The sequence below is a fragment of the Elaeis guineensis genome, chromosome 16, assembly GCF_000442705.2.
Source record: "Elaeis guineensis isolate ETL-2024a chromosome 16, EG11, whole genome shotgun sequence".
In the NCBI taxonomy this organism is placed as follows: domain Eukaryota; kingdom Viridiplantae; phylum Streptophyta; class Magnoliopsida; order Arecales; family Arecaceae; genus Elaeis; species Elaeis guineensis.
Window position 1 is genome coordinate 42,066,963 of NC_026008.2, and position 19,351 is coordinate 42,086,313.

The 19,351-nt window shown below is 37.7% G+C and overlaps 2 protein-coding genes across 3 annotated transcripts; both read right to left on the bottom strand.

The window, feature by feature from the left end:
- Window positions 1-5,402: 5,402 nt before the first annotated feature.
- Window positions 5,403-9,555, bottom strand: LOC105058965 (uncharacterized). Of its 2 annotated transcripts, none has more exons than XM_073249928.1 (6): window positions 9,200-9,555; window positions 8,568-8,681; window positions 7,611-8,389; window positions 7,406-7,511; window positions 6,562-6,767; window positions 5,403-5,788 (listed from the first exon to the last, which is right to left on the bottom strand). In XM_073249928.1, exons 3-6 carry the CDS (start codon window positions 8,309-8,311, stop codon window positions 5,518-5,520), a joined length of 1,284 nt encoding a protein of 427 aa, XP_073106029.1. In that variant the 5' UTR covers window positions 8,312-8,389; window positions 8,568-8,681; window positions 9,200-9,555; the 3' UTR covers window positions 5,403-5,517. The 2 variants fall into 2 exon arrangements, with proteins under 2 accessions (XP_073106029.1, XP_010940359.1); XM_010942057.4 differs by having other exon boundaries at window positions 7,611-8,394; window positions 9,200-9,554.
- A 7,968-nt stretch (window positions 9,556-17,523) lies between these two features.
- Window positions 17,524-19,167, bottom strand: LOC105058966 (uncharacterized). The gene is made up of 2 exons (XM_019855311.3): window positions 18,061-19,167; window positions 17,524-17,818 (listed from the first exon to the last, which is right to left on the bottom strand). Exon 1 carries the CDS (start codon window positions 19,095-19,097, stop codon window positions 18,276-18,278), a length of 822 nt encoding a protein of 273 aa, XP_019710870.2. The 5' UTR covers window positions 19,098-19,167; the 3' UTR covers window positions 17,524-17,818; window positions 18,061-18,275.
- Between the last annotated feature and the right edge of the window lie 184 nt (window positions 19,168-19,351).

The window sequence follows — 19,351 nt, forward strand, 5'->3', positions numbered from 1 at the left end:
CATAGCCAAAAAAAAAAAAACTAATTCTACATGGTCCTTGTCCCTTGATATGACATATGACAAGCACAAGGTTAAGATTTGTCTTTGGAGATCTTATCTATCCTATTTGATCTATAATTGTATTTGAATCTCCCAAATGACGTTGAGATGGTTGTTATTTGTGGATTTTTGTTACATTCAATAAAAAAATATATCATTCCTGTTACCACCCCCTTGGTATCCCACTAATTTGGGATTCGACCAATCATTCCACATGCATTGCCAGTCCCATACTATCGTTGAACTCACAAATTTGCACATAAATAGCTGTTCATAAGTATAACATAATCCTTAAAAAGATACAATGTGTCCTATCCCATGTATTATCTAGCTTTTTTATTTGTGATAATAAGAATGGTTTCAGAATGGTGGCCAGAGGGCTCTAAGCGCTCATCAATTTTATAGAAGATCTTGGAGAGCTTTAGTGGCTATATCAGATGCCACACAAGTAAGGGCATGGAATGTACAGGTACGGTGAGAGTCTCGCCTAGATGCAAAAAATCCATTCTAAAAATGAGACCTACAAGAATCAACTTCCAGCATTTCAACTCAAATATATATTATTTCAAGTTTTCATTTGTATAAGTATTGCAGGAAGGTGCTACCACTTGGTGGTACCATATATATTTTAGCCATTTTATCAGGGAAAATACACCATTGGTTATGTTACTAAACAGACAGCTTGAGCACAAAATATAAAGAGAATTCCTGTTCCACAGCCAACATCCATGACAACCTAAAGCAAAATTTCATATTATAAAATGAAGAAATATCAGATGCAAAGAGCTGCAGACATTTAACCTTTTGTTCAGAATAAATTCTACATATGTTGCAGAAAGTATTACTTTGTCTGCAATGAAATGTTGATGTCGCATGATAGCAGCCCGGTAGGTATCAGTGCGCACACGATCCTGTTTATCATGACCAAGTTATTGAAGCTGTTGTGACACTCTAAAATCATTGCAGAATAATGTGACATTCAAATTCCATCGGATAACACAGTTTCAAGCACATTCTAGGACAACAGATATAACAGTGGAAGGTCTAATCCACCCAATGTAGCAGTCCTAGCCAAATGTAGAGGATAAGGAGAAAGATGTTATTAAGTGACATGTTAAAAAAGTGCATCATTTTGAGTCACCGACAAATTGTTCAGACATCATAGTATTTACGAAGATGATCTTAGTAGGATTTGATATACCAAACTTCCCTGTTTCCTCTTTTATTAAACTACAATTTTTTTTCTTGTTGCATAAAATCTGGACCCCAACTATGAACCAAGGATTCCAAATATATATTTAGAGCATTTTGCTCATTCTAATTTGACACCAAAGGCGAGTGCATTCTCCAGCTAAAAAACAAAATAAACCATAAATTCTCATTGTATCTCAATAGAAAAGAAGTATGTCTTATCAATAAGGAAATCATACAAGACTACCGTACAAATCAATAGATACAAGTGCATGATTTCACCATAAAGTTATTTGCTAAGGTTGCTTCCATCCATTGTCTCCTATGTTGCCCATACCGCTAACATCATCTGTCAACAGAGGTAGAATCTGAACTCACAGTTCAGTGAAATCCCTCCACCACGGACTCTACCATATGGAAGCAAGTAAAATCAACAATCCTACTATATTCCATTCCAAAACACCCAAAAAATTAGCCTGACCAATTTCAAGTTTTTAACAAACAAACGATCTGAATTAAAATCGGACGAAGAGATGAACATACTGCCGACTAAAGGCAGGATTCCGGAATTGTTAATCCAAAAATTTTCATAAACCAACAATGTAGTAACGTATTTGCTTCCCAAATTAAGTCCACAATCCTATAACAAAATAACGTCACAAAACCCATCCCAACCGCAACAAGAACGCGAAAATGATCAAAAACAAGTAGAAAGAATGTCTCACCTTGATCATCGCTTCATGGATACCGACATGGGAGTAAGACTGGAAGTAGGCCTGATCAAACTCCGCCCAACGCGGAGACAAAGAACTATCCCCCTCCAACGGCTGCGCGTAGGAAGGAGACGAAGAAGAAGAAGAAGAAGAGCAATACGAGCAAACCCTAAACGGACCGCGCCCTCCTCTCAAGTCCCCCGGCCCTCTCCTCCCCCGCCAATGCCGTGGTTCCCCACGCGTCCCGTACCGCGAGTAGGCGTTGCCGAACCCCGAATCCCCATACATCATCGCGAGTAGAGGAGGAGGAGGACAGGGAGATGGGAGAAATGGCGAGGAGAAGGGACGAAGAAATCTATGGCGAGGCGATCGGAGGAGAAAGGGTTACCGCTTTTTTCCCCTTGGAGGAGGGGGAAGAGAACGAAGGGAAGGTAGCGGGTATTCTAATTCTTTCCTCTCGATTTCACGCCGGCGAGCGACGTGCGATTCGAATAGCAGCACTTTAGTACTCCGCTAAACATTGGTCTACTTTCTCTCACCCGGCTGTCCTTCCCGGACAGGAAACAGCATCTTTGATTTATGTGTCTGTAGGAACCTTTATCGCATTTCGGACGGAGAAGCTAATATATATATATATATAATATTAAATCAATTTTTATTTTTTATTATTTATAAATATCAATTGCCTACAATGACATGACGGTGCCTCATTGGCAAGATCTTGTGCAAAAGCTCATATATATATATATATATATATATATATATATATATATATAATATATATATATAATATATATATATATATATAAAATAAAGAATAATTTTTTATTTTTTATTAATTATAAATATCAATTGCCTATAATGGTATGAAATTGTGTCTCATTGGCAAGGCCTCATGCAACAACTCATAATAATGTATCGTGTGTGTATATATATATAATAAAAAATAATTTTTTATTTTTTATTAATTATAAATATCAATTGCCTACAATGGTATGAAAATGTGTCTCATTGGCAAGGTCTCGTGCAACAACTCATAATGATGTATCATATAACTATATATGATACGAGTTAGGTGACATTTTTATTTATTATCAAAATCTTGAAAAATTAAAATTTTAGAAATATATGAATGTAACAATTTGTTGCACATTAAAAAAAAGATAGAGATAAAAAATCAAAAAAAATAAAATATAAAATCGAACTCCCTATTTGCCAATATGCAGATCAATTAGCTTCATGATAAATGCAAGAAGTTTTGAAGCCATGAAGTTAATCTTTGAAAGAAGTTATAATTAATAGCAAAGGATGGTGAAGCAATCTCTCTACCAATGCCAACATGCATATCGGTTAATTCCCATAGAGTTAAGATTCACATATATTTTGCAACTGCTGTAGGTTAAAATTGATGAATAATATCATGTGATTTTGAGGTTATGAACGACTATTCACGGGTGCTCTAATAATTAATTATAGTTGGTGGTCCATTTTGTTGCCCTTATCATTGACTGTCTCACTTGATCGGCATATACTATTTTCTTGTAAATATGAACCTTAGGAAGGATGACAAGTTAATTGATTGGCTATGGCAATAAGATGGTCATGTGGTTGCTTAACATAAGATATCCAAAGAGTTTTGGCGTTGTTTCTTTTGATTTATTGTTGCTTTATTTAATGTTATCGATCATTCATCCTTGACATTGGATGTAGTGACGTCCAATACAAGGAGAATAACAGTGTAGCACCACACTAGTATTTCCCTTGGCTGCCTCTCCCGGACAAGATACAGTATCTTGATCAGTGTGCCTACTCGCAATTGGATTAGTGTGGACCACTGAGCCATGTTAGAGGAGCAGTGCATTTTTTTTTTTCTTTTTCAAAATTTATTTTACTTGTGGTTTTGGATGTTTATAATGGCGTTGGATTTTGTTTCATTGGATGACAAAGACCAGATTCCATATGTCAGCTCATAATTTTGTATCCTATTCTTGTTCAATGTGAGCTAGTTAATCATTCTCTGATACACCTATCAGACAAGGATGCAGGTATTTCCATGGACTTATTGTCTGACAACAGTGTTCAAGCTTATATGTATTCTGGCTCTTTTAGTTAAAATTGATGATGTGAATACAATGTGATTTCGACTCGATTAGATCACAACCAACCACTTGTGAGTACTTTGGTTATAGTCGATGGTCCATTTTGCTGGCCTCGGTATAGTTTATGTGATTGATTGTCTCACTTGGACGGTATATAATTACATTTTGCAGATATGAGACACTTTAGGAAGATCAAAAAGCTAATTCTATTCGTCCTATCAATGCAAGTGAATGTGTCGTGTAGGATGACAAAGATTAAGCTTCATATATCGGCTCACAATACTGAATCATGTTCTTGTATGTTGAGAGTTATGTAGATCGTTTTCCAACAGATTTACCAGATAGGATGAAGTCACTTCCTTCTACATGCTGTCTGATGAGCAGGTTGAGAACACATGTATTTCTTGGGTATTTTAGGTAAAAATTGAAGGTGCGAACACCTTTTGATTTTGCGTCTGTTTGGCATGACCATTTGTGGGTACTCTAATTATAGTCGATGACCTCTTTAATTTCCAACATCATTGCTATCGACCAATTGCCTTACCAAGCTGGCATGTAATACTTTCTTGCAAATACGAGACTCAAGGAGAGATCGACAAAGTAATTTAGTAGTCGCCGAATGAATTGTTCTCATGTTTTCTTGGTGATATGATTTAATTGTTGTGAGATGCGCAACTTAACTTATGAAGACAATTAAGTGCTATTAGAACAACCAAAATTGGACATTGAACAGTCTAACCATCACCAGCATACTGCAATTATAATTCTAAGATTTGAGAGAGGTGCTGTAATTCCACTCAAAGAGTTCCACACATTTAACTAGAGAGGGAGAAGAGAAGGGGTGTGGGGGGTACCATACATTTCAAGAAATATTGGTGTTCAGATTTCTGTTCTGCACAAAGCAGCGCATCTGTCGTCAAAAACCAGGACATCAGCAAAAGAATGCAATTTTAAAAGGCAAATATCAGCAGTTTACATCTCAAGAATTATCCACGTTCAGATTTCCGTTCCAGGCAAAGCAAACTATCTGCTCATCCCAACATCCATCATCAGCCCATAGAATGTCAGTATATATTACAAAGGATGACATCATGACAAATTAACTCCCATAACTTCTTGCAAATCATTTGCCACTCTAAATATATGTTTTGAAAACTTATTCTTCAAATTTTTATCTGCTATTCACTGAACACGAGCAATTTAACACAACGGATATTTGTTGCACAAGCTCTTCAGCTGCAATTCAACTTTTAGACAGAGTGGAGGAAAATAAAACAATTGTTGAAGGAAAATGAGTATATTTTGTTTGTTTTTCAGTAAGTATGTGTTCTTACATTAAATCACATGATGTATACAGAAATGAAAGTTGAATGGTATCTCTTGAATTATATATTGCCTGTCAAAGAGCAGTTTGATGCCGGGAAAGAATGAAAGCATCACAAAATAATAAAAATAAAATTATATATATGTACAACTCATGAAGAATCTTTGCAACAGGCAAGCACACAATCCTCCAAAAAGTTTGTGAGCTGAGAAGTGTAGAGACCTGGATGGCTTCGGAAATGGTCAACATGAGGTGAGGACACAAAATCACATGCCCTGACCTTGTGCCCGGCTCTCCGTTGCCTCTCCACAAATGATTCCACCGATTTTGCTGGAATAACTCTGTCAGCAGAGCTGTATATATACAGCTGAGGACACTTTGGTTGCTCTGATGATAGTACATCCAAAACATCTGAAAGCCTCCTGTTAATAGCACAGGCAAATTATCAGTTAATATCAGTCCAGAAGATCATGCTGATGCGGTGACCCACACCCCCCTCCCCCCACCCCAAACAGAAAAAAAAAAAAAAAGAAAAAAAGAAAAAAGAAAGAAAGGGGTCATAGCTGCAGTATAATTGAAGGAATACAAGAATAGTGTCAATTTTGAATGCCATAAGAAGAAATATCAATGTGAATTTTCAGGAAACACAAATTTTGACATCGAAAAGAAATTTCTTCAGGCTGTATCATATGGTGGATATTTATCACAAGTGTTTCACACAAACAGCTACAAACATGTGTGTGTATTTACGTATACATTATCCATCTATCTATCTATCTATATAAATATATATAGAAAAAAACTGTGTGTGAAAACATGACTATCCTGAATTAAACTCCAATTCAGCTCACTGATGCTACTGCTTCATCTATCAGAACATAAATACATGCATATAAATGCACATGCCGTGCAAAACACCCATAACATGGGACATCTATGCTCTTACAAACGATCGCATAAAATCAAACCAGAAGATTTTAAATCTACACCAGTGCTCAGCGTGGTAGTAAAAAATGTAGGATAAGGTCTTCCTAGGCACAACATCCATAATACTGCAGATTTGCATAAGATCTCTAAATCAACTCCCACACTCGATTGAGTATATCAAGCAAGTATATTAATGAGATTGTAAAGAATAAAAATTATTACACATTACAGATCACAGACAGGTAACCAATCTGAAGGGAATTACTACCTGTTGATAGCAGGAAGGTTCAGGACAACCTCAAAAAACTTCTCCAAGACTGCCAGCAAAGCAACCTCCATGGCAGCTGGCTTAGGTTTCATACCAGCATCAGCAGTGACCATCATGTCACTCCCAGATCCATTTGAACCCAGCATTCCTTTTGTTGCTACACTCTGCTTCTTCAAAAATGCAGCAGAGAAACCTGAAGCCCAAACCTACAAAATGGACAAGGTAAATTGAATTTTCAGTACGTAGATCATTGAGAAAATAAGCAAGAATACCAAAAACTGATTCCAGAAAGTGGAAAATTATAAATTAAAGTGAATGCATAAACTTTAACCTTCAGGAAGATGGAAGATGATTTTTCAGAAGAGATTAACCTGAAAGCTTTGAAATAAGAGAGAGAATTTTGTCTTACATAAGTCTTGTTTTACTGCAAGCCATGAGTTCAGATTTCACTCTACTACCAATATCTACAGTGTTGTCTCCAAAAGAGAGAATTCCTATGTTATTTCTAGGCAAGTGATAAAACACAGCGAAATAATAAATGATGCAAATTGGTCAAATAATGATGAATGTGAACGCTGGGAAAAATGATCCCACTAAAATGCCATTGTTAACTCTTATACAGTGAAACAACCCATAAACATTAAACAACAGGAACTGAAAATTTAAACAAAAAACAAAGAGACTTTAGTAAGAAAATATACTTATGTATAACAGCACCCAACACAAATTAAGTATCAGAGCAGATTGCCAAAACATATCATAAGAACGAGCGAATATATGTTTTAGGAAGCTTTTACAGAGCAAAAGAACTGACACATAAGCTAAAAAGCCACAATTTTTTTACCTGTGGGTCAGGGGCAGCAACAGGGGCCGAGTCCACAATGCAACCTTTGATCTTCCCCATCACAGAAGGGTCCTGCTTCTTAAACTTCTCAAGTATAGCACCATAGCTGCAAAGAGGCAACCCAGCAGTTTAGTCACAAATTCTCCCAAAGTTTGGGAAGCAAAAAAAGAGATGAAGAATAGGCATCATGGCAAAAGGAGCATACGTTAGCCAGCCAGTGTTGCTGAAAGTATGGAACACCAAGTTCTTCCCACTCTCCTCCGCGACCCAGTCGGCGAGATGGTTGGCAAGCAACTCAAGGTTCTGCTCGGCTTTCCCCCCAACCTTGTAGCTCATGATATCCGTCATGGGGAAGGTAAACGTCACGGCATGAAACCCCCTCGAAGTGTACCATTCCGCATATCTCTTGAGATGCTTCTGCTTCGCTCCCAGCCACCCGAGCAAAACCACGACCGTCTGAGACTTAGCACCCGAGCACCCATCATCTCCTGACGCCCCGTAAGCTCTCGGGTCCGGGAGATGCCATCGGTACAAAACGTCCGACGGCGACGAAGGAAACGACGACGGCATGGAATCATCATTCTTCGCAGGTTTAGCTAACTTCGCATATTGATACACGGTATGAAGCACGGGAGGTGAAGCAGCTGGAATCGAATGGAATCCAAACAGAGAATCCGAAGCTTGAGTCTTGGAGATACAAGAAAGGCCTGAGAGATTCGAGAAGGAAATCCGGTGGTGCACCGGAGGCGGTTCTGATCCTGCTGACGCGCGAGGCGGCGACGCCGCATTGGATTCTGATGGTTTGGCGGGAGAGAAGCGGTCGGGGAGGTCGGTCGACACGGCGGCGATGGCGACGACGGCGGCGGTGGAGAGAGGCCGGTGGAGGACGCCGAAAAGGGAAGCCATCAGGGCAGAGATTTGGTCAGCTCCTTGTCATGCAAAAGATGGCTTCCAGGCTATTTATTCTTGTGGGATCGCGACCCACTAACCTGTCTCAAGGGGAATAAACTATAAGATTATTATACAAGAAAAAAAAAAAAAAGAAAAAACAGGATGAACGCGGTTGTCGCGGTCAACTGACTCAGCTCACGCGCGCCGAGTTTTGTTGACCGAGTTAGTTCCAATTTATACAGGATTAAGGTTGAAGAGAACCGGGACTCACCGAGGAATTGGGAGAAGGTGGGGCCCGGCTCGGCTGTCAGAGAGTGGTGGCAGCCAAGCCCCGCGTCATAGGAGAGGAGGCCTTCCTTGCTTCTTCTCTTTTTATTCTTCTTTTCTGCAATTATTATTATATATAAAAGAAGAAAGAGCGGAGAGATTATAATTTAGAATTCTAATTTAGAAAATTATTTATCTACAAAAAAAAAGGGAGAAGGGATTAGAATTCAGAATTCTAATTTAGAAACGCGAGGGGATTAGGACCTGGCCTATGCCAACGGGGCTTTCTAGAAGACAGTGGGTTGCGGGTTATTGGGGGCGTGGGTCGGTGGGAGTTAAGAAAAGCAAAGGAGTCACACGGGAGGTTCCATGATGGAAAGGGATAGATCATAAAAGCACATTAAATCAACAACCAAAAATGCCGACAAAAAAGAAAGAAAGAAAGAAAGTGTTGGACTCCATTTGTCTTGTGATTGAGGAGTTTTATTTCTTGAAAGATTGCTCATCGATCAAAGTAAAAACAAGAAAAAAACCTTCAAAATCCGATACAATCTTTCAATCAAGCGAAAACTTTTTAGAGAGAATCAGAAGGAGAAGGAGGAGGAGGAGAGAGAGCAGGGGAAAAAAAGATCTCACCTTCTTTTGTCGAAAGGCTCCCCCAAAATCCGATACGAGAACGAAGCTCTCTTGTCCTCTGGCTTGCGGTTGGATCCCTTTTTATCCCTTGTTGCCTAGAGTTGCGTGCCGGCTCCTGGGAGTTGGGGGAAGGGATGACGAGGGATGGATTGGGTTGGGGGAAGAGACGCATATAGGGGGGGTGGGGGATGGGAGGCCAAAGATAGCGTAGCGTTTCCGCCGATTCGATTCGAAATCCTCCTCCTCCGCCTATCTGTCCGCCGTCGCGCGTGCCCTATTCCGGATATTCCCGAATATGCTATGCCTGTGTTCCATTTTGTACGACGCTCCGATGGAACGAAATAAAGAAATGAAACGGTTGTGGAGCGTGTGTATCTTTGACCCCCGGTTCACCTGGTCATGAGGCTGCGACGAGAAGCATAGTCGCCTCAGAAGGATTCCCCAAAATCATGGGAAAGAAGGGTGTGATTATTACTTGGACCAGGTCCAATGGACCAAGCCAAATCCCACGGTGGATAGCATGCCACATTACCTTTTATATTTCACCAATTCCCGATTGGGCGTCATCCACCTCCGAGATTTGCCCCGGTCCACTTTGAATCTGGGGCATTCAATAGTTTTTTCGAAAAGAAAGGGCGGTGTGCAAGCGTGTAAGCTTAAAAACTTCTTGAGTATTTGAAGAAGAGATATTAAAAAAAAAAAAAAAATTCTTCCCTCGGCAATCCAATTCCCATATTTTATAAAAAAAATTATGAGAGAAGTGGATTTCTGAAATTTCCATGGGATGGAAATTAGAAGTTATTTTTATCTCAAAAATATACTTTCAAAAATATTCTTTTATGTTATATTAATATTAGTATTACTATTTTAATTCATATAATAAATTATTATTAATATTAATGCTATATTTATATTAATATAAATATTATAATATATACAATATATTAACATTATTTTAATATTTATATTAATATAATATCTATATTAATATATATTAATATTATATTAATATAATAAATAATTATGATTTAATATTATATTATATTATATTAATATCTTATGAATATTAGTATAAAATATAAAATTTGTGAGCAAAAAAGTAAAATTTTATATCTATTAAAAATTTTAAAATTTGTGAGCAAAATTTTTTAAAAAAAATAAATACTCAATTAAATATAAATTATATGAAATAAATTATTTTTCTACGATAAATCTAATAACTTAAAACAATTTTCTCATGTATCATATTTTCATGAATTAACATTCTAAAATAATATTATAAGAAAGAAAAAATTTTTAAAAGTTAAAAATAAATGAATAATAAATAATGTGCGATGCTTGAAGCAAAAATTATTGTGTGCACAGCATGTTGATGCGCATCAGCCGTTAATCGGATAAACCCATTTCAGCACATCATCTGATGCATTAGTCCTCCTGTTGAGGAAGCATTCAAGAGCACAGTTTAATTATGTCCATGAACGAGGTTATTCAATCGGGGCCCAATGGGCCAGCTAACAAACTGAATGCAGACTAACTACCTCAAATGAGAGCTGGGCCAGGGAGCGCTTTTTTTTTTTTTTTTCAAATGGATCAATTATTGTTTGAGGTGAAAATTTTTGTACACTATATATATGTAGAAAATCTGACATAGAGTACACCATCTTATCTACGTAGCCATCATTTTCCAACGTGTATTTAATGTGAGCAGTTTTACTTTTTCGTTTGAAATTTTGAATGACGAAAATGATTATGATATCCCTTACCGATATTATGATATCTTGTATTGAAATTATGATTTTCTGCACAGGATGTTATAATTTTTTTATAAAATATTATAATTTTGATAGAAATATTTTTCATCATTTGAAAAAAAATATTTTTTATTTTATATGAAAAAATTATAATACTCTATGCAGAAAATCATAATTTTAATACAGAATGTCGTAACATCGATATAAAATATCATAAGTAAAATTATGATCATTAAAAGTGCATAAAAAATAATAGCTATGTGGTTCAATCGGATGGTATGCTCCATGTTGAATTTTTTACACCACAGATGGTGTACATAAAATTATTGATTATTTAATATTATGAGAGGCCAATTTCCACCCACTCTCTTGCTCCCACTCTATTTTCCCAGGATGATGTTAACGCGCCCCTTGGAGGGACTGGATAAGGGGTGAAACCATCACGGCAAGTGCTTGGTGGAACGTTAGTGGCCAATTTCCACCCACTCTCTTGTTCCCACTCTATTTTCCCAGGATGATGTTAACGCGCCCCTTGGAGGGACTGGATAAGGGGTGAAAGCATCACGGCAAGTGCTTGGTGGAACGTTAGTGTCGCCTGGTACCTATTTGAGCCCGCTGTTCGGTAGCTAGCATACATTGCCCAAATTGGGTTGTTGGATTGTGGGTAATCTACGTGTCGGCAACAAATCAACTGCCACCCATGAGTTAGAGGTTGGGTCCATAGATGCATACGCCTTTATGGCCTCTCTTCTCGGTTTCTGTCCGTATGAAAAAAAAACTTCGTATGTGAAACGTAGAGTTACTCGTGCGTGGATTATTTTGAATTTTTTACTAAAGGAGTGCGTGATAAGTTTCACCGTTCACACGCAGGCAGGTTTCACCCATGGATTTATTTAAATCAACATTTGAACAAAATATGTTGGATTGTGATCTAACCACCCCTTGCCACGCGCAAGGGGTTGCGGATTCAAACCTGAACGGTGGCGTTTCTAATATTTTTTTAAAAAATAAAAATAAAAATAAAAAATATCATATCAAATCCAACCTGAATGGTGGTATTTCTATTATATTTTTTTAAAAAATAAAAATAAAAATATCAAATCAAATCAAATTAAATTCAGAATTTGGCTATAAAGAAGAACCTATAACAGCAGTATGGAATATAATGTGTGCCAAATTCTAAGCAACTGATCAGTTATGCAGAAAACCTAAATAAATGATACCCATAGGCAATATCTTGATCCCAATTGAATCCTGCCGAGTCCGGGATATGGGGTAGATGCAGCCAACCCCAGTCTACCCAATCTCCAAATTATTCTACTTCCAAATCAGAAGGTGACCATGAAAAAGAAGTCTGTTGAAAGAGATGCACAAGGGGTTTTGTAATATCACGGACGTACTATAGGTGTGTTCTCATCCAATATTTTGTCTGAAAGAGTGACCAAAGACTCCATCAAATTGATCATCCAATAAAAAAGATGCATTCTGTTCTTTAGGTATCTTGTATAGATTGTTTCATATCATTGTTGGATTCCAAGGGAGATCTACAACATTCTAACGGTCCCACGTTGGTTGGCCAGGATAGAGGTTCTCCAAAGACACTGAGATGGGTTGTCTCCAAAGCCCGAAGAAAAGTGGCAGTAGGAGAAAATTTTTGTGTACTGCATGCGATGCGATGTAATAAAATTGACATAGAGCATACCGTCCAACCATAGTTATCACTTTCTAATGTATATTTAATATCTGCAGTTTTGCTTTTTCGTTTGAAATTTTGAATGATGAAAATGCTCACCTTCTTCTAAAAAAATTATGATATCCTATGACGATATTATGACATCATGTGGTTAAATTGTGACTTTCTGTATACATAATGTAATAGTTTTTCTTTCAGAAGTCATAAAGAAAAAAGAACATTTTCGTCATTGAAAATTTATAAAATTTTTAAATAATAAAAATATTTCTTCCTTCTTTATGGCATCTTATGTGTTGAAAATCATAATTTGACTACAGGATGTCATAATATGGTCAAAAGATGTCATAATTTTTTAAGAAGAAGAAGAATATTTTCATCATTCAAAATTTCAAACGAAAAAATAGATCTGTAAACATTAAATATGCGTTGAAAAGCAATGATTATATGATTCAATCAAATTGGACGATGCTTTTTTTTTTTTTATATTGAATGCAATGTACAAAGAATTACGCATGGCAGCAGACTTCTTCCACGCCGCCAAGCCAACCTCTAATTCCAAAGGCCTCATGGTCAAGGACCTGGTGGCCTCATCCGGAGGGTTTACCATTGGCTCTTCCCACCGCAAAGAGTTCATGGCCAGGATGTACTCCTACAAGAAGACATTCAATACTGACCCTTTCAAACCGGCAATTGTTACTGCCAATGATGCAACCACTCGCACCACCTTCGAAATGATGACTCGAAGCTATGTTGAGATGATGGTGAAGGACCAACAGACATAGTAAAGTTAGGGAGCATTGAGAGAAATCAGGCAAGAATGGTGAGGTCCAATGTGACTGAAGAGCATCCAATGCTCGGTTACATCCATGAAACAACAGTGACATTGGATCGATTACATCACTTGTTTGGCCAGACATGATTGTTTTAGTCAGAAGGATCGCTTTTTTTTTTTTTTCCCCAAATGGTTGGTGCATTGTTTATCAATGCATGGTGTGCCATATTACCACATGATAGTGACGATGAGCACGTTATCTCATCAGTGATTCTTCTATGGAATGCGACAGCTTGATTCCTTCATCATTTTGAAAAAAAAGAACCTATGTTTCTTTAGTAGACTCGAGTCAATTACAAGGACCATGGTAGATAAGAAACAAAGATTAATTTCCACAGCCGCCTACGAGCTTGGAGGGCTTCAATGGCAGAAAACTCTTAAGGTCACCATCAAGAGACTAGTAGCCTTGTACTGATTGTGCAAGTATGAGATTATGATAGGATGCTTGAATTATATAGCCTTTCCAATTAGTCCTGCCAAGTAACTCCAGATAACATTATAGCATCTCGTTCCTATTTACTGAGAGAGACAGCCAGTTATTAATTTGGTAGTTTGAGGCTTTGAGGTTTCCTTTCTTCTACTTGTCCCAAGCCTTTTTTCTTTTTTTTTTCACATGGAAGTAAAATTACAACCATTTCAATTTGGCCAGTACCAAGCATGGATGTGTTAACTTTTGTCATAACTAAGATTGGTTTCTTAACAGAAAAAAGTAACTTCAGAAGCAGCAGATTTGGCTTTAGGCCTAATTTGTCTTATAAAGGGAATGATGATGACAACTTCGTGTTCACATAACTTCTACGCTAAGGGAATCTTGGTTGATGTCCACAAGCATAAATTTTAAACCTTTTTTTTAATTTATTGTGATCCCTCACTTATGCCATGTTCACCGACTAAAGTACAAGGTACCTTATCGGATCTTATGCATTATCATGAAATCTATTTGTTCATTAAGCATACAGGTTGCGCGTCAGGTGAGCCACAAATACAAGTAGTTAAATCTTTATTTTCCTGTAAGTACTGGTTAAATCTCACTTGGGAGGAAATAATAATCCATTGCATCCAATGACTGGATATCCATATCCACTCGAACAGCCAAGAAAAACGGGAGAACTGACACATATTCAGGTTTTCTTATTCCATCAAATTGGATAAACCCAGCAGAGAAGCTAGTTCTTTGTTGAAACCAAGAGGGGGAAAGGTGCGCAAAATCTTGGTGCGTGGTAGGAGATCCAATGAAATTTTTAGAGACATTTGCCTTTCTTTGCATCAATTGTGGCAGCTTTTTTCTTTTTTGTTGCGGGAAAGAAAGAAATGCAAGATTTATTTCTTTCTTTGTTTTTTGAGAAAAAACAAGAAAGTAGCTACCAAATCTTTGGTCCAGGGGCTTCCAAATGATTGGTCAGTGTTAGATAATCAGAAGCAATTACTTTGTCCTGCAAAGTATGATGTTTGATTGGAGCAACTTGTAATCTCCTGTAATAGTTTAAATACTCGGATTCCATCTTTTCCCCTTACACTGCGGATTAAACTCTCTCTTATAATCACAGTTATGTAATTCTCTCTTACTTCTAATAAATTGAGTAGCTTAGCCTCTCTCACATCAAAATAAAGAAATAAATTAATTAATCTGTCAAACTAATCCAAAATATTCATGGGATAATGATAGATGTTGATATGTAGAATTAAACTATACACTTAACTCCATGAAAAAAGAGTTAACAATTCAAGATCGATGATCCACTATCCAAATTCAAGATTCAAATCATTGGACATGACCTATAATATAAAAATTATCAACAAATCAAAATCATGATAAAATTTAATCAAGAAGGTGTTGAAAATTAGATCATTTTAATAGTATTATACTATGCTTTACTATAACCTAATAATCAAACCTTAGTAAATTTAAATCTATTCATATTCTATATTTTAAGATAGTAGATCATGGTCCAGAAAGTGGATTTTCAATTTATATATTCTATCATGTATTTTATCATATTAGTGCAATGGATACCTTTCATTCTTTTGCTCAATTGATGCATAGATTGAAGACTACCAGAATATATAAATTTTAACCTATAAAAGTATTTTATATTATAGATTATATCATGGTTTAGATCTTCAATTTAAAAGGTCTGTCATTGATTTAAAAATCATTAACTTTTTTTGCAAGAAATTAACATAAAATTTATAATCCAACTCATATATACAAATATAACTTGATGTATATATTGATCACATATTGAAGTCAATAGCCAGCCGTCAGTGTTAAACAATGTGAAGTTTTACCTACCACATGACTACTATCCTTAAGAAGATATTTCAAAGAGAGATAAAACCAAGAAACTTGATCTGCGTGGACCACTCATCCTAGTAGGAGAAGAAAAAAATAAGCGAAATTCTTTGTACAGTGTAGAAAATTTGATGCAGAGTGCACTGCTTCATTTTATTGAACTACATGATCACTGCTTTTCAACGCGCATTTAATGTCAATTTAATACCCATAGTTCTACTTTTTCGTTTAAGATTTTGAATGATGAAAATACCCTTTTTCTTCCAAAAAAATTATGACATCCTAATATTATGACATCCTGCGTTGAAATTATAATTTTCTGCACAGGATATCATAATTTTTTTAAAAATATCATATAGAAGGAAGGGTATTTTTGTCATTGAAAAATATACGTTGGAAAGCGATGGCTACATAGTCCAATAGGGCGAGCGATGCGCTCCACATCAAATTTTTTACACCACGGATGGTGCACAAAGAATTTACATGAATGGAGATTTCTATATTTATATGTCTTTTGTGGGCTTTCAACCTTTAACATACCCGCTACTAAGATAGCTGTCATAGCTTTATTTTGGTTGGTCTCAAATCTAAATCAATGAAAAAAATTAGTAGTCCTGATGTCTTGTAGAAATTCCAAATAATAACACAAGTGGTATTAATATTATCAAGATCCAAGACTCCTTAATCTCACCTATTTTCCCTTGCAATACGCACATGGAGCAATCTATCAAAGAGTTAAAAAGCAAATGAGCAAATTTGAACAGCATTGCTTCAAATGTAGGAGATACGGGTTTTGGTTGAAAACAAGGGAGAATGACCTTTCAACATGACTGATTACATTTTGTGCATGCATTATCCAACCATCTTGCACAGGAGAGCAAGTTTGGGAAACCTAACAAAACAAGCATGCTACTTTTCTTTTGTTTCTTTTTATATCTCTTAGTTTGTTACTTCGCCAATTTCAATAAAGTTGGTATCGCCTGAGAGAGACACCAACCCTTTTTTTTTTTTTTTTTATATGTATTCTCTTGCGTTGCCAGACCAGGCTCCAATTTTTTTTTTACCTACTAGAGTAAAATGTGAGCTATTTTACACAAAGTGAAACACAAATAAACTATTCATACATGACCAAACACAAAAAAAAAAAAAAAAAACATAAATTTTGGAATATACCTTATCTGCTAGATTGTAACAAATCAAGAGAGATTATATGTGTTTGTGAAGATTGTTACTACTATATCTTTCATGTCATATAGGTTACTGATATATATAGAGTATGCACATGATTGATGAACTGGCAAAAAGCTAAAAAAAATGAGGGGAAGAAAAAACTGACCAAAAAGTGTGAGTAAATTGAAAATTTGTGGGGATGTCACCACACATGAGAAGCAGAGATAATGAGGGAATTCAATGGTAAAAAAGCTTTTTTTGGATACTGATCGTTGTCACAACAAATCCACATTTTTCAGTATCTATAAATATAACTTCGGACTATAAACAACATTGATTTATCGTGGAGCACCAATCGACACACAAAGTGAATACATCATTTTTCTTTTTAACTAAATTTATAGCTCTAATAATCACATATCCTAATATCATTTCCTTGTTTTAATCTCCATTCAGAATTTTAGATATTGAAAACCTTCTACATGTCAAAAAACGAAATGTTTTATTCTACCAAAAAAAAAAAAAGGATATGTTTTATCACTCTGTAGCGTGATGACGAGAGAACTACCAAGCAAACATTACACATTTTTCATACCTTAAAATTAATGAGGCCTTTATATTAAGCAGTGATCACAAACATTCCACCCAGTAATTATAGAAATTTACATAACACACACCATGCTATGAACACACTATAAACAGCAACAGCTGCAAACTGGTATTATCAGCAAAACAACTATAGCAAACAGTAATCTAATAATACCAAGAGGAAGACCAAAAAGGCGAAGACAAGCCAAGCACCAAAACCACCCCCTCTGTCATCAAAGCAGTCGCTTCCATCCTACGTCATCCATCCATTTTTCCCAAAAAAAGAAAAAGCCTGCAACACCCAAGAAAAAAAAAAAAGTTAATATTTACGTCCAAAGGAGGGAATGGATTCAAAATTTGAACTCGTAGCCCAAATGTAGGGGAAAAAAATTGAGAAGAAATTGGCAGCAGTGAATATAATTACCGGAATGCCCCAGGAACGAGCAAAGGACAGAGTAACTAATTTTGGAAACCGACAGTACGGATGATAAAAAAAGATTTTTTTTTTTTCACCGGAAAAAGAAGAAAAAATACCTGAAATTTGGGTTTCTTCTTCTCTCCATCTGATGAGAAAAAAAAAAATGAAATAGAGAGAGGAAGCTTAATCCATCCATCTTGCCCTTTTGATCTCCATCACTAATGTTCATTAAAGGACTAATTAATAGATACTAAAGAAGGAAGGGACGGGATAATGACGCGGGTGGTGGGATTAATTAGTGAAAAGAGCGGTTAACCATCTCCAACTGCCGCTAATCCAACTCGTGCCTCTGGAGCCGGATCTCATCTTTCTTCTTCTTTATGAAATCCTCGAACCGCCGATTCATCTCATCGGGATCCGCCACCACCGGCGCCGCCCTAACCACCTCCGGCAGCCTTATCCCCCTTCCGGCCGCCGCCTCCGACCGGGAGGAACTCGATCTCTGCATGATCGCCTTCCACGTGTCGTCCATCGAGTTGTTCTCCTCGATCTCCAGCACCGGCACCGGCGCCTCCTCCTCCTCCTCCTCCACCGGCTCGACACTCTCCGGCGCCGACACGATACTTTTCTTGATGTCGAGGCGTGACGAAGCGGTGGACTTCTCGTCGGACTCCGTCGTGAGGCACGACGCGTCCGACGGCGGTGAGGGATCGGCGGGTTCCTTCGCCATAGCCGGCGTCGCCGCCTCGGATTCCGGCGGGTGGTGGGAGAATTCGCGCCAGATCTCCGGCGAGGGCTTGGTGAGAAGAGGAGCAGCCCCGAGATATTTGGGCTTGAGGGGTTGGGGAGCGTCCGGCGACATGTCGTCGGCGGGCCACGAGTGGGTTTGGTGGTGGTGTTTGTGGTCGGAGAGCTTCCAGATGACGATGATGATGAGATGGACGGTGATGAAGAGGTAAGGGGGGACGAGCCAGGTGCTGAGGGCATCCCAGGTGCGGGGTACGGCGGAGGCGAGAAGAGAGGCGGCGTAGGGGACGGCGATCCTGGCGACAGCGGCAATGGACAAGATTCCGGCGAGAAGGAAGGCGACCTTGGCGGCAAAGATCGCGGTCTGGTAGCCGGACTTCGGAAGGCCCCGTCGGAAGACGGCCATGACCGGAAGAAGGGAAGCGGAAGAGCAGAGAGAGAAGAGAGAGACTAGAGAGAAGACGCCACTGTCCGCGATTCCGAGTAGCGGGTATTTATCGTGGAGGTTTCGGATGCGGGTTCGGGCCTGCACAGCTCGCGAAGCGGATGTCGTGCGATCCAACGGTTGAGGTCGTGAAAGGAGGCGAATCATTCTTTCGCGCGAAAGATACAATCCGAACCCGACGGATCCTGTCCCTTGCTTTGTTTTTTTTGAAAAAA

Bases quoted from the DNA above. Each gene is read 5' to 3' on its own strand.
- LOC105058966 (XM_019855311.3), bottom strand. From the start codon at position 19,097: ATGGCCGTCTTCCGACGGGGCCTTCCGAAGTCCGGCTACCAGACCGCG.
- LOC105058965 (XM_073249928.1), bottom strand. From the start codon at position 8,311: ATGGCTTCCCTTTTCGGCGTCCTCCACCGGCCTCTCTCCACCGCCGCC. The intron at 7,512-7,610 runs GTATGCTCCTTT...GCCTCTTTGCAG, and splicing joins AGCAACACTGGCTGGCTAAC to CTATGGTGCTATACTTGAGA. The intron at 6,768-7,405 runs GTAAAAAAATTG...TCCATTTTGTAG, and splicing joins TTGCTGCCCCTGACCCACAG to GTTTGGGCTTCAGGTTTCTC.